This window comes from Martes martes, assembly GCF_963455335.1.
Source record: "Martes martes genome assembly, chromosome: 11".
Lineage (NCBI taxonomy): Eukaryota > Metazoa > Chordata > Mammalia > Carnivora > Mustelidae > Martes > Martes martes.
Window position 1 is genome coordinate 85,967,275 of NC_137899.1, and position 16,393 is coordinate 85,983,667.

General features: G+C 37.3%; 1 protein-coding gene across 2 annotated transcripts in view; it reads left to right on the forward strand.

Annotated features, from left to right (window-relative positions):
- NRF1 (nuclear respiratory factor 1) overlaps nucleotides 1-16,393 on the forward strand; it is a 144,770-nt gene that overhangs the window by 60,055 nt on the left and 68,322 nt on the right. For both annotated transcript variants that reach the window (XM_080818006.1, XM_080818005.1), the window contains exon 4: nucleotides 2,673-2,799. In XM_080818006.1, the coding sequence (XP_080674132.1) occupies nucleotides 2,673-2,799 (127 nt within the window). The remainder of the gene's footprint in view (nucleotides 1-2,672; nucleotides 2,800-16,393) is intronic.

A 16,393-nucleotide genomic window follows, 5' to 3' on the forward strand; every position in this document is an offset into this window, starting at 1 on the left:
CAGACATTGTTCTAGGCCTTGGGAATACAACTGTGAACAAAACAAATTCCCTTAAGGAGCTTATATTCTAGTAGAGGAAAAAATAAAATAAATACTCTGTAATATGTCAAATGATGATAAGTACTATGGAAAAAAAGAAAATGTAAGTAAGGAAAGGAGTAAGGGAAAAACAGAAAGGTTTGGGGGGGATATATAGTAGTTTCTCTTTTTTTTGTAGGGATGATCTGGGAAATCCTTTTTGACAGGCAGCCTCTGAACAGGGAATTACTGATGTCTAAAGGAAGATCTTTTCAGGCAGGGAGAAGAGCAAGAGGAAAGTTTCTGAAGTGGGATGGAATGTGGTGGTCATGTTTGAGGAATAGCCAGGGAAAGAATGACAGGAGATAGAGTCAGAGCAGTAGTAGAGAGCCACATCATGGGGTCGTTGGTCTAGTAGAAGGGCTTTGACTGTTGTTCTGAGTGAGATGGGAAGTCAGTGAAGGCTTTTGACCAAAGCAGTGATATGGTCTGATTTATGTTTTCAGAGAAACCATCAGGCTGCTGTGTTGAGAATAGAGTTTGAGTATACCAGAATGGAAGCAGGAAGAAAATTAGGAGGTTATTGTAGTAATCCAGACCAGAAATCTTAGGGTCTTAAAACCAATATTGCAGCAGCAACGGTAGTAAGAGGTGGTCATCCTGGATGTATTTCAAAAGTCAACTCCCCCCCCGCCCCCCCGCAAAAAAAGTCAACTCCAACATGATGGATTGGCTGTGGGGTGTGAGAGCAAAAACAGGAATGAAGGGGACCTCAAGATTTTTGGTCTGATTATTGGAAGGGTTGAGATGACACTTACTGGAAGAGAGGAGCAGGTATAGGAATGAGTGAGGGTAAGGCAGATAGGTCTGTGATACCTCTTAACTATTAAGTGGAAAAACAGTAAGCAGTTGATACGTGAGTCTGAAATTCAAAGGAGAGATCTTGCTGAAAATGTCCAAATTGTAGATCTTATCTAAGACTCTGAGACCGGAAGAGGTCACCAAGAGAGTGAATGCAGACCGAGGTCTAAAGTACTCTAACTTTTAGAGATTGGAGAGATGAAAGGAATGAGCAGAAGAGTCTATGAAGCTACTAGTGAATTGGGAGGAAAATCAAGAGTGCAATATACTAGAAACTAAGTGCGAAAAGCATGTTAAGAAGGAGGGTGTGTGATCAGCTCTGTCAAATGCTGCTGGCAGGTTGAATAAGATGCAGATTGACCATTAAATTTAGCAACATGGAGGTCATGATTGAACTTGGCAAGAGCATTTCCAGTGGAGTGGTAAGGATGAAAGGATTGGGGGATCTTCAAGAGAGAATGGGAAAAGAAGAATTGGAGAGTGTGAATATAGACCATTCCTTCAAGGAATGCTGCCAAATTTCTTGTTTAGCATATGGTCCTTTGCTGAAGAGTTTTTTCTGAGGAGTTTGTAGGTTGTACAGAAAGATTATCATGCAGTGATAGTACACGGGGACTTAATATTTGATGGTTGCACAACGTGCATTCATACAGGATAAGAAATTTTGTCTATAAAATGTTCCAGAAGGTTTTTTTCTTACAGTGTTTTAAATACATCCAAAATTTCTAGGTGTTTATTGGAATATTGAATCCAGATGGAGTGCCAGCCCATGTAAATGATACGTGACGAAAGCTAGAAAATAACAGTTTATACTAAGAACAGAAGAGGAAGATTATAAGAAACTGAAGAAAAAAACCCCAAAAGTACTGATCGGAAGCTTTCAGCAAAGTGTTTATATACCAACAGATAGGCAGTTCTTCTCATTTCCTTTCATGATGGGATAGGCCAGAATGATTAGAACGTGTTATATATAGACATGTCTTTGCTGTAAGGGACGTAGGCATGACAGTACATACTTTTGGAGAAAGATGGAAAACTAGATATGTTCACTTTGTTTCATTTGAATTAATTACTCACCAGTCTCTGGAAAGAGTAGACTATGTTCCCAGAGGATTATGGAATGTAGAACTTTAAAATAATGTCCCATGATTTCAGAGGAAAAGCCCAGCGTTTCTATTTTACCCAGTGTTGATATACTTTAAAAAGCTCTTTTACTTCTTCCTCATTTGTAAAATATTACAGAACCAAGAATTATTATCTATATGCAATGAAAATCTAGAAATGACAACATTTTTGAAGTCGTATTTCTGGATAAATCTATGTCAGTGAGGCATAAACAATGGCTACATCAGTCAAAGAAATTAGAAGCAGATCATTTAGGCCCCCTTCATTAAGCATGGAGATAACATGATAATGTCTACAAGAAAATGTCTCAGCAGTAATCTTTATTGTTACTATACGTTGCAGTAAGAGAAAACCCCTTTAGTGTTGCTAGGATCAGGAAAAATTATACTCTCTCTGTTCAACATTGTGTCATGGCTGTGTCCTGAAGCAGACTTATAGTCAACCCTTTCATCAGTGAGCTAGTCATTGGTCTTTAGGACAAAGGTATGCACATATTTCTACTGAACAGGATATTCAAACTCACACTCCCGTTTTCACATTTCGGGTAAAACAACAACAACAACGCATCTGATCAGAATAAATTGTCTCAAGTCAAAGTAAATTTTCTGTGTCACTCTAATTTCTCTCTTCCTTAACCATTTTTATTCTCTTTTCATTGTCTAATTCAGGAAACTTCGAGCCACATTAGATGAATATACTACTCGAGTGGGACAGCAAGCTATTGTCCTCTGTATCTCCCCCTCTAAACCCAACCCTGTCTTTAAAGTGTTTGGTGCAGCACCTTTGGAGAATGTGGTAAGAAAACTCAGCTGTGTTCTCAGATACTCACTCTTGCTTTCTGTGGGTTGTTTGTTCTTTTGATCCTCTGTCTAGTAACATAGCTGTTACTTCTATCCTCCCCTCGTCTGGGGGTGGGAGTGGGACTGGTTTTCAAACCGCTGTGTATAGATCAAAATAAAAACGATTATTTCTGTCTGTACTTACTGTAGCAAGATAGTCTACGCTATCAGATACGCCGTCTGAGAGATGCCTTGTATCTGTCAGCCCAAGGTGGGGAAAGATGGTGTTATGTTTGTTAAGAAATGACCAGCACAGGATTTTGTGGTGTTTTTTGTTTTTCATTTTTTAATGTAAAGTTATTTATTTATTTATTTATTTAGAGAGACAGAGGGAGTGAGAGAGAGAGAACATGAGCAGGGTGAGGGGCAGACACAGAAGCAGACCCCTGCTCAGCAGGGAGCCGGATGTGGGGTTTGGTCTCGGGACTCCAGGATCATGACCTGAGCCAACGACAGACACTTCACACCCACTGAGTCACCCAGGTGCCCCAAGGATTTTATAAGAAAATTACTGATTTATGTCAGAAACAGAATGGGAGATAATTCTAAGATGTAATCTTCATGAGGTAAACCTTAGGAACCATTTTACTGATTTCTGGTATTTGAGTTGCATATTTAAAATCTCTTGCATTTCTTTGAAGAATTTATTTGACACTCTGCTTCAATTTTGAAATACAGTTGAATATTTTGATCACCTAACTATCTGTAGCTAAGTTTCTAAAGATAGTATTTTACCTTTGCATACTTAAACTAAGTGAACTACTTTTTCTCTGGCTTTGAATAACTTTGAATCGTTAGTAGAATAACGATCTGTCCAGATTTAAATTGCATTTTATTTTTTGGGGATGAAGTTTATTAGCTGAAGGGACATTTATTGGATTTCTCCCATATCGAATGTAGACATTTCAGGAGTTTAGAACTGATTAGTAAGCAATTGAAATTTTGTTGGTTTTGCTGGGTTTCTTTTTTTTTTTTCACATGCAAATGTTGTGGCTCTTTTTCAACATTTTTGAATTTCGTTTTGAGTTTTACCAAAAATTCCTGAGGCCCTAGACTTAGGGTGCGTATTAGGACCTTTCCTTAGAAGAATATGGTAGAAGATTTCTAGTTCAAAATGGTGCCTGACAAGCTGTCCTTAGTGTCATGATGTTCACAAACATGAAATCTGGGCATGTCTTCTTTTTTTTCAGTATCAAATATTTAAAATAATTTTACTACTACTAATAGTAATATGATTTGTGAAAAGGACTCATCTAGAATACTCAGGAAATATCTCTGAAAACTATTCTCTAAAAAGAGAAGTGCCTGGCTGGCTCAGCCAGTGGAACATGTGACTCTTGATCTCAGGGTTGTTAAGTTCGAGCCCCATACTGCATATAGAGATTACTTAAAACAAAATCTTTTAAAAAAAACCCAAGAAACAAAAGGAAAGTTTGAGAAACTGTTGGAGTCTTCCGTACGTTATAAAAAGATATAGATTCTATAAAACAAACAGTCATATGATAAACTAGACAGAAAAAAAAGCAGTAGATATTTTTTCATTGACTGACATTTCATACACATAGGCTAAAGAATAAATACCAGTAGAATTAGAAGCAGAATGTGTCCCCTGAAACATTAAAGAGGAAAAAAAACAAGTCTATATAAAAGATTTTAAAAAGAAAACACAAAGTATAGAACAAAGTAATATAAGTGAAACCAATTAATTCTGTTGTAGATCATAAATATAAATGGATTAACTCCTTTGAGAAAGACAAAGATTTTCTTTCAGAGTGGAACAATAATAATCCAAACCAAAACCCAATTGTATTTAAATTATGTGACATACTCACAGTGATTCACAGATATTCAAAGTAGCTGCAAATGACACCATTAAGAAAGTGAAAGGAGGGGACCTGGGTGGCTCAGTGGGTTAAAGCCTCTGCCTTTGGCTCAGGTCATGATCCCAGGACCCTGGGATCAAGCCCCACATCGGGCTTCTGCTCAGTGGGGAGCCTGCTTCCTCCTCTCTCTCTCTCTGCCTGCCTCTCAGCCTACTTGTGATCTCTGTCTGTCAAATTAATAAATAAAAAATCTTAAAAAAAGAAGAAAGTGAAAGGACAGTTCACAGAATGGGAGAAAATATTTGCAAATCATACATCTGACAAATAACTTGAATCCATGTAAAGATCTTGTAGAACTAAACAATAAAAAGACAGCCCTATTTAGTTATTTATGTACTATGCATGCACAGCAGCAGGGAGGGGCAGAGGGAAGTTAGAGAATCTCAGGCAGGCGCCACAGTTGTGTGGAGCCTGATGCAGGGCTTGATCTCACAACCCTGAGATCACAACCCAAACCGAAGTCAAGAGTTTCACTTAACCACCTGAGCCACCCAGGCACCCTAAGCCCAATTTTAAAATGGTGAAGAATCTGTCACTATTTGAAGATGACATACTACTATACTTAGAACACCCTGAAGACTCTATCATAAATCTGTTAGAACTGATAAATGAATTCAGTAAAGTTGCAGAATACAAAATTTATAGACAGAAATCTGTTGCATTTTTATACATTAATAATGAATTAATTCTACTTCCGAAACCAATATTGCACTGTATGTTAACTAAGTAGAATTTATATAAAAATAATGAAGTAGCAGAAAGAGGAATTAAGAAAATACTTCCGCTTATAACTGCACCAAAAAGAATAAAATACTTAGGAATAAACTTGACCAAGGTGGTGAAAGACCTGTATTCTGAAAAAAATACACAACAGTGGTGAAAGAAATTGATGACAACACAAATGGAAAGATATTTTATGCTCATGGATTGGAAGAATTAATACCACTAAAATGTCCGTATACCCAAAGCAATCTACAGATTCAATGCAATCCCAATCGAAATACCAGTAGCATTTTCACAGAAGTAGAACAAATAATCCCAGGATTCATAAAAGACCTCAAATATCCAAAGCAATCTTGAGAAAGAAGAAAACAGCTGGAGGTATCACAATCCCAGATTTACATAGTTTTAATAATCAAAACGGTATAGTACTGGCACAAAAATAGGCACAGAGATCAATAGAATATAATAGAAAGCCCCCAAATAAACCCACCCTTATATGGTCAGTTAATCAATGACCATGGAGGCAAGAATATACAATGGGGGAAGGCTAGTCTCTTCAAAAAATGGTGTTGGGAAAACTGGACCACTTTCTTATGCCATACACAAAAATAAGTTAAAAATGGATTAAAGACCTAAATGTGAGACCTGAAACCATAAAACTCTTAGAAGAAAATATAGGCAGTAATCTCTTAATACATTGGCCTCAGCAGGCTATTTATGGATGTGTCTCCTCAGGCAAGGGAAACAAAAGCAAAAATAAATTATTAGGACTACACAAATATAAAAAGCTTTTGGACAGCAAAGGAAGTCACCAACATAAGAAAAAAGCGATCTACTGAATGTGACAAGATATTTGCAGATGATATATCTTTTAAGGAGTTAATATCCAAAATATATAAAGAAGTTACAAGCTCAACAGCAAAAAACCCAAACAATCCAATTAAAAAATGGGCAGAGGACTTAAAACCTACAGATGGCATCTATTGATTGGAGGTTCCTCAAAAAACTGAAAATAGAGCTACCCTACGACCCAGCAATTGCACTACTGGGTATATATCCTAAAGATACAAACGTGGTGCTCCGAAGGGGCACGTGCACCGGAATGTTTATAGCAGCAATGTCCACAATAGCCAAACTGTGGAAAGAGCCTAGATGTCCATCAACAGATGAATGGATAAAGAAGATGTGGTATATATACACAATGGAATACTATGCAGCCATCAAAAGACATGAAATCTTGCCATTTGCGACGACATGGATGGAACTAGAGGGTATCATGCTTAGAGAAATAAGTCAATCGGAGAAAGACAACTATCATATGATCTCTTTGATATGAGGAAGTGGAGATGCAAGGCGGGGGGCGGGTTGGGGGGAGGTAGGAAAAGAAAAAATGAAAAGATGGGATTGGGAGGGAGACAAACCATAAAAGACTCAATCTCAAAAAACAGACTGAGGGTTGCTGGGGGGAGGGGGGACGGGAGAGGGTGGTGGGGAAATGGACATTGGGGAGGGTATGTGCTATGATGAGTGCTGTGAAATGTGTAAACCTGGCGATTCACAGACCCGTACCCCTGGGGATAAAAATACATTATAATACATTATATGTTTATTAAAATAAAAAAATTAAAAACAAAACAAGACAAAACAAAAACCTACAGATGGCCAACAGACATATGAGAAGATGCTCAGCTTCACTCATCATTAGGGAAAGCAAATCAAAACCATAATGAGATATCACCTTTCACCTGTCAAAATGCCTAGTATCAAAAAGACAAGAAGGGCACCTGGGTGGCTCAGTTTATTAACCATCCGACTCTTGGTTTCGGCTTAGGTCATGCATGATCTCAGGATCGTGAGATCAAGCCCCACTTTGGGCTCTGTGCTCAGCATGGAGTCTGCTTTCCCCCTCCCACCCTCTCCCCCTCTGTTCCTCCCCTCACTTGTGCGTGCATTCTCTCTCTCCCCAAAATAAATAAAATCTTTAAAAAAACCTAACAAGTGTTGGTGGTAATGGGGAGAAAAAGAACACCTGTGTACTGTTGGTAGACGTGTATCCACTATGGAAAACAGTATGGAGGTTGTTGCTTAAAAAGTTAAAAATAGAAATGCCATACAGTCCAGTAATTCCACTACTGGATATTTACAGAAGAACATGAAAACACTAATTCAGAAAGATACGTGTACCCCTATGTTTACTGCAGCATTATTTACAGTTGCCAAGATACGGAAGTAACACATATGCCCATCCATAGAGAGTGGATAAAGAAGAGGTAATATTACTCAGCCATAAAAAAATGAAATCTTGCCATTTGTGACAACATAGATGGACCTAGAGGGTATTGTGCTAAGTGACATAAATCAGACAGAGACAAGTATCATATGATTTCACTTATATGTTAAATCTAAAAAACAAAGCAGAAACAGGCTCTTAAAATACAGAGAAAGAATTGGCAATTCCCAGAGTGGGATGGTGGGGGATCAGCAAACAGGGGTAAAGGGGAGTGGGAGGTACAGGCTTCCAATTATGGAATGAATAAGTCGTGGAGATGAAAAGTACAGCAGAGAATATACTCAGTGGTATCACAATAGCATTGTCTCATGACAGTAGCTATACTTGTGAACGTAGCATAATGTATAGAGTTATCTATCACTATGTTGTAACACCTGAAACTAATGTAAGTTGTGTTCAACTATTCTTCCAAGTTTTTTAAAAATGACAAAGAATCTAAATAGATATTTCTCCAAAGAAGATAGAGGAATGGTCAGCAAGCACATGAGCAGTAATGATAAATAGTTGTTAGTATTAGGGAAATGAAAATCAAAACCGGAATGAGACAACCACTACATACTTACTAGGATGATTATAATAAAAAAGGTGGACGACAGTAAGTGTTGTGGAGTATATGTAGAAATTAGAACCTTCCATACATTGCTATTGGGAATGTAAAATGATGCAGTTGCTTCAGAAAACAGTTTGACAGGGCGCCTGGGTGGCTCAGTCATTAAGTGTCTGCCTTCAGCTCTGGTCATGATTGAGTCCCACATCGGGCTCCCTGCTCAGTGGGAAGACTGCTTCACCCTCTCCCACTCCCCCTGCTTGTGTTCCCTCTCTTGCTGTGTCTCTCTCTGTCAAATAAATAAATTATACCTTTAAAAAAAAAAAAAAAAGAAAGAAACAGTTTGGCAATTTCTTAAAATCTTAAAAGTAGAGTTACTACATGACCCAGCAATTCTACTCCTAGGTTTACTCGAAAGAACTGAAAACAAAGCTTTATATACACAATGTCCGTAGCAGCAAAACTTATACATAAAACTTAACACACATGTTCTTAGCAGCATTATTCGTAATAGCCACAAAGTGGAAACAGCCCAAGTGCTCATCAACTGATGTGTGGATAAATAAAATATATTATCTACAATGGAATATTATTTGTCAGTAAGAGGGAGTGAAATACTGATTAAAAACATGACAGCATGTGGGGCACCTGGTTAGCTTGGTCAGTTACATGTCTGACCTCACTCAGGTCATGATCTCCAGGTCCTGGGATCGAGTCCTGCATCCAGCTCCCTGCTCAGCAGGGAGTGTTTCTTTCTCTCTCTTCCCCTTGCCCACTCCCTCCACTGCTCATTCTCTCTCTCTCTCTCAAATAAATAAATAAAATCTTAAAAAAAAAATACAGCATGGATAAACCTTGAAAACATTTTGATAAGTGAAAGAGCCCAATCACAAAAGACCACATGTTGTATGATTGCATTTATATGCAGTGTCCAAGACAGGCAGATCTATGGAGTAGATTAGTCATTGCCAGATTGGAAAGGTGGGAGAGAGGAATGGAAAGTGACAGCCAATGAGTGCAGAGTTTATTTTAGGGGGATAAAAATGCTCTAAAATTAGATTATGATGATGCTTGCACAACCCTACATATATACTTAAGAAGGTTGAATTGTACACTTTATTTTATTTATTGTACAATTTACTTTATTTTATTTATTGTACACTTTATTTATTATTTATTTTATTAATTGTACACTTTAAATGATGAATTGTATGGTCTGATAGGCTGAATAATGACCCCAAGGATATCCAGATCTGAATCCCTGGAACCTTTGTGTGTTACCTTGTATGGCAAAAAGGACTTTGTGGTGATTAGGTTAACAATCTTGAGATGGGGTGATTACCCTGGATTATCTGGGTATAGCCTACGTCTAACTACATTGTCTTTATCAAAGGGAGACAAAGGGAGATTGATAAAGAAGTAGAAGATGCATTGGTAGGAGTAAAAGGTTGGATGCAGGGAAGGGGGGAAGGGGTCAGGAGCCAAAGAATACAGATTAGAAGCAGCTAGATGAGGCAAGGAAATGGACTCTCTCCTAAAGCCTCCAGAAGGACCAGCCTTGCCAATAACCTTGATTTTAGCCCAGTGAAACTAAGAGAATGAGTTTCTGTTGGTTTAAGCCACCAAGTTAATGATAATTGTGGCAGCCATTGGAAACTAATATGTAGGATACGTGAGTTATAATCTCAATAAAGCTGTTAAAAATGTTAAAAGTAAAATAATAGGCAAAGGTGTATCAGACAAATACCTACAAAAAATAAATCATGGATCATAGCATTAATATCAGACAAAGCCAAATCCTTAAACAAGTATTAACTGAGAACTGGAGGTAATTTGATATTAATAAACAGTATAAATTTATAATGAACCTTTTATGCTTCAAACATTAAAGCAAAGTGTATAGATCAAAAAATTACAAATATAAAAAAAAATAAAGCATGACAGTGGCAGGAGGCTTTAATATCTTTATCAGATTAAAGAAGAAAACAATAAGAATATAGGGATCTGAATAAAAGAATAAGGTTAATATAAAAGATGTATGCTAGCATTGATACTGTATAAGGAGAGAGTATGCCATATTTGAAAAATCACATGAATGAGTTATAAGACTTGACCAAATATATTATTAGGCCCCAATGAAGATCTTAATGAATTGTAAAATGCAGAAATTATACAGGCCGTGTGGTTGGGGGGGGTTTTTTGGTCCGGGGAACTACTTCAGTTTTGTTTTTTAGCTAGAACTACAAATCTCTTTTTAAAAATTGAAACATAATCGGGGCGCCTGGGTAGCTCAGTGGTTTAAGCCTCTGCCTTCAGCTCAGGTCATGATCTCAGGGTCCTGGGATCGAGCCCCGCATCGGGCTCTCTGCTCAGCAGGAGCCTGCTTCCCCCTCTCTCTGTCTGCCTCTCTGCCTAGCTCTGATTTCTCTCTGTCAAATAAATAAAATCTTAAAAAAAAATTGAAACATAATTAACATGCTGTGTTTTATTAGTTTCAGGTATGTAATTCAGTGATTTGACAATTCCGTACATTTCTCAGTGCTCATCAAGATTAAGTGTACTCTTAAACCCACTTATCTATTTCAGTCACTTCTCCCCTCCCCCCATGCTTCTGGTAGCCAACAGTTTGTTCTCTGTATTAGAGTCTAGTTTTTTTGTCTGTTTTTCCTTTGTTTATCCATCTGTTTTGTTTCTTAAATTCCACATATGAGTGAAATCATACCATATTTGTCTTTCTCTGACTGACTTATTTCACTTATCGTTTTACCCTTTACATACATCCATGTTGTTGAAAAAGGCAAGATTTCATTCTTTTTTATGGCTTAGTAATATTCCATTATATATTCCAGTATTATAATATTTTATTATGTATGTATGTGTATGTACAGATATACACACACCACCTCTTTATCCATCCATGTATGACGGACACTTGGGTTGCTTCCATATCTTAGCTGTTGTAAATAATGCTGCAACAAACTTGAAGGGTACATATATCTTTTCAAATTAGTGTTTTCGTTTTCTTTGAGTAAATACCCAGTAGTGGCCATATTTTTGACCATGATACAGAACATTTTGAGCTTAATATCAAAAGATAGACAGGAAAAATATTCAGCTGCATAGAAATTTAAAAACACTTTTTAATTTGTAGACTGTTTAGATAATATAAAAGCAAAACTTAAAGGTTTCAGTTTGAGCTGGTTCTCAAAGGAATATTCATTGCCTTAATGTTTTTTTATATACAAGAAAGATGGAAAAGAAATAAACATCTAATTCAAGAAGGTGGAAAGGGAATAAGATGAGTCTAAGAAAAAATAGAGTAAGTAAATGTGGAAAAAATTAAGGAGTTTGTGAGCAGATAAAGTAGAATTGTTACGTTCAAGAAATGATACTATGAAAAGTCCAATAAAAAAGAAAACTTCTAGCATGCTAGTTGAGGAAAAGGGAGAAGAAAGCAAATATATAGTCTTAGAAATTAGATGAGTTATAGTCACAGATAAGGAAAGATTGAAACTTGTAAGGAAATGCTGTGCATTAATTCTGTTTTTACAAATTAAGAACCTCAACTAAGTGGATAGTTCAGTAAGAAAATAAAATAACTAAAGCATATCTAAACCTCAGTAGAATAAACATGTTCAAAACTAAAAAAGTATATCCCTCAAAGGGGACACTGCTCTGATACTTTGGGTAACTCCTGTTAACCTTTAAGATACAGAATATAATCTTAAAATATACTAATATTCAGAGTGGGATTAATTAATCAGAGCCCATTCTTTATCATAATCAGTATGCAGTGTATTGCATATAATCTTGTTAATAACCGTTAAGGAGATGATTTAGATGGCTGACATTTATTGAGTGCTTACTATGTTCTCAGTATAGTTATAAGCACTTTGTATAATCTCATTTAATAATTTTAAAACTGATATTTGTATTTTGTCCTCCTGCCTATAGCTGTCATTAATCTTCCTTTTTGCTTTTATAGCTATAGTCTGCTGAGAAACTCTAGAAAAATTAAAATTCAGTAGTGCTGTTCATCTTTGAAATAATAGATTTCAGATTCAGGATTGTCTGTTATTTTAAGAGTTTGTTGAAAGAGGATTAGAAACATTACTAGTCCTTTTAATAGTTAATGCTGAATTTTTTCTTGTATTTTAGGGCTCCATTTATTTTTCCATACTGTGTTTTGCCCATATTACTTTCTTGTCCACAACTGGAGTGTATAGCAAGGCACTATAAACAAAACTAAATGACTCACAACAAATGGAAAAAATGTTTTCAAATTAGTCACAGCAATTGCAATTTATTGAGTATTTTAAATGTACTTGTTTTCTGCTAAGCAATTTATATTTATGATTTTTACTTAATCATCAAAATAACTGTATGATATGTATGTTATTATTTGTGCTTTACAGTTGTAGGAATTGAGGGTTGAGAACTTAAGTATTTTGTTCAGGATCACACAGTAAGTAGCAAACTAATGATTAATGTTCTTTATAAAGAGCTGTCAAAAATTAATAAAATTATGAACAGATGAATAACAAAGGCCCAAAGATATGTTTGAATATGGATTAGATATTAGGTGATACTAAGGAATTCTGATATTTTTGTAGGATATGATCATTGTACTGTAGTTATGTATGAGAATGCCCTTATTTTTTCCAAGATGCATGCTGAAGTATTTAGAAGTGTTGCAGTGTCTGAAATATGCTTTAAGTGGGGATGCCTGGATGGCTCAATCAGTTAAGCATCTGCCTCCCATCTCAGGATCCTGGGATGAAGCCTGGAGTCAGGCTCCCTGATCTGCAGGGAGTCTGCCTCTCCCTCTTCCTCAGCAAGCACTCCCCGCCCCCCCCCCGGCACCAGCTCGTGCTTTCTCTCTCTTTCAACTAAATAAGTAAAATCTTTTAAAAATAATAATAAAATATGGGGCGCCTGGGTGGCTCAGTGGGTTAAGCCTCTGCCTTCGGCTCAGGTCATGATCCCAGGGTCCTGGGATCGAGCCCCACATCGGGCTCTCTGCGCTGCAGGGAGCCTGCTTCCCCCTCTCTCTCCGCCTGCCTCTCTGCCTACTTGTGATCTCTCTCTGTCAAATAAATAAATAAAATCTTTAAAAAAAAAAATAATAATAATAATAAAATAAAATGTACTTTAGTGGTTAGCCAGGAAAATATCGTGTGTGTGAGTACAGATGGCAGATAAAGTAATTATGCCAAAATGTTGACAATTATTGAATCTGGGTGGTGAGGGTAGAAAGATTTATTTTACCGTTCTTGACATCTTTCTGTATATTTAAGTTTTTTCACATAAATTCATAATTTTCAAACACCCAAAGACAAAAGAGAAGACATAAATAGAAGGAGGAAGTACAGATGTCAAACAAAATTTTCAAAGAAATGGGAATTAAAACAGAAAGCCATTTTACACTGTTTGAGTTGGCAAACATGAAAAAGATGTACAACTTGGGGTGCCTGGGTGGCTCAGTGGGTTAAAGCCTCTGCCTTCAGCTCAGGTCATGATCTTAGGGTCCTGGGATCGAGCCCCGCATCGGGCTCTCTGCTCGGCAGGGAGCCTGCTTCCCTTCCTCTCTCTCTGCCTGCCTCTCTGCCTACTTGTGATCTCTGTCTGTCAAATAAATAAATAAAATTAAAAAAAAAAAAAGATGTACAACTTGCAGTGTTGGCATGTGAAACAGTCAGTTTAAATTGGTGTAATTTTCTAGAGGGCAGATTGGCAACTGGTATAAAATGTGCCCCAGATGTATACTTTTTAACTCAACTTCCTTTTGAAATTTTATCCTAAGGAAATAATTGGTCAAATGAGCAAAGATGTATGTACAAATATATCAGTCACTGTATTCTTTATAGTATTTTTTTTAAATTGAGAATAACCTAAATGTTCAAAGATAAGGGATTAGTTAGATAAATTGATGACTTGTGCAGAGATAGGCCTGCTACACTGCCTTTAAGTATGATGACATAAGTCTTTCTATTAACTTTCTCATGTGGAGATGATGATTAAATGAACAAAGCAACTTACAGAAGCATACCTAGAGTTTGGGCCTGCTTTAAAAGTAAATCTGCATTTCATACATGTTTATGGAATTGTTGAATGCATAGGATTGTTGTAACATTTGTGTAATAAAGCAGATTTATAAAACTTAAAAGTAAACATATTCTCAATAATTCTGGCAATAACCTTGAGATGTAGGCATATTACTATTATTTACATTTTGGAAGAGAATACTAGCTCAGAGAGGTTAAGTGATTGGCTCGAGATTCCCCAACTTCTTTTTTTTTTTTTTTTTAAGATTTTATTTATTTATTTGACAGAGATCACAAGTAGGCAGAGAGGCAGGCAGAGAGAGAGAGGAGGAAGCAGGCTCCCTGTGGAGCAGAGAGCCTGATGTGGAGCTCAATCCCAGGACCCTAAGATCATGACCCAAGCCGAAGGCAGAGGCTTTAACCCACTGAGCCACCCAGGTACCCCCCCCCCCCGCCCCTGCAACTTCTGAATAGTAGAGCCACTGTCAAGATTTGAGTTCAAGGTAATGGAATATTACATCTCCCATAGGTTTGTCCAAGGTATTAAATATGGGGTTTCAAATTTAATTTCATTTTCTTAGTCCTTGCCTTCTCTTCTAAAAGGGAACGAATGGAGCCACCTTCTCTTCTCCACAGTGCTGTGCGGACTTATTACTGATGTGCTTTTATTTGTATGATTATTTGATTAACTTCTATCCCCAGCTAGATTGTGAACTCTGAGATGGGAGGGACTGGATCTACTTTGTTCTCCATCATGCTCCCAGTACCACACATTGCCCCTGCCATGGGTGCTTAGTTGCTGAGTAACATTTGTTGCCTGAATAAAGCATCTTAAACGTTTGACAGCACTCAGCCATGCAGATTTGGCTTCCAAGTTCTGATCCTGCATGGGATCTCAATTGAGACCTTGAGATGTAAAGAACTGTAAAGTTAGCTTGTGTCATTCTTTATAGTGCTTGTCCCAGTTTGTAATTATACTTTCATTTTTATGATAATTTTTGTGTTTGTCTTCTGTGCTAGATTGAAATATGCACAGTAATGGGACACCGTGATGGATACATTTGCTTTCCATTTTGTCCCCAGCTCTTCTTAGCACAGTGGCTAGCATAGAGGAGGTGAATAATATTTGTTTGATGGCTGGCTGGCTGGAGGAACTACTGGGTTCAGAGATCACGTATGCCATGTATGTATTTGTAATGTGAGGTAGGGAAGTAACTTAAAACTAGCTGAACTCTCAGAAAGGGCCTTTGACTTGAATGTATGATGAAATTCCCTTTTTTAGAAACTCAAGGTTTCTTTAAGTTGCTTGGGATCTAGCCTCTCAGATCTAATATTCTCTGAAGGTTTTGTTTGTTTGCTTTTTAAAGATTTTATTTATTTGTCAGAGAGAGAGAGAGAAAGCACAAGCAGACGGAGCTGCAGGCAGAGGGAGAAGCAGACTTCTCACTGCAAGGAGCCCGATGGGGGCCTGGATCCCAGGACCCTGGGACCAAGACCTGAGGCAAAGGTAGCCACTTGACGGAAGGAGCCACCCAGGCATCTCTCTCTGCAGTTTAAAACCTTTGTTTCCTTAAGCCTCAGCTTTTTAAAACAAAACAAAATAAAATAAAAAGTTAAAGGACCTCCAGAACAACTCCGTTGGGTGTTTTGGCCCTTTTGAATATCCTTTTTAGTGAAGGTGTGGCTCCCACCTAAAAGGCAGCATTGTTAACATTTAGACAAGCAAATTCAGTTTTGCCCGTGGGTTTGTATTAACTAGAGTGGCCACACATAATTAAAACCTCCACATTTGCGAAAACTGTTTTTAAGTTTTGATTTTTTGAGTAGTTCCCCACGTTGATTTTTCCTATATGTGACTCAGTGTCCTCATGTGCAAAATAAGGATAATACCCACCTCACTGGGGAGCAGTAGAAATTAAAATTTATTATCATCCCCCTATATATGTTTCTAGAGAGCTGGCATGAAAAGCATTGGCAAATAGTAGATTTTTTTAAGTTGCTGTGCCCCGAGGGCATGTTCTTGGCTTACTGCCATAGCACTCTTCTATAGACTTGGTAGGAAT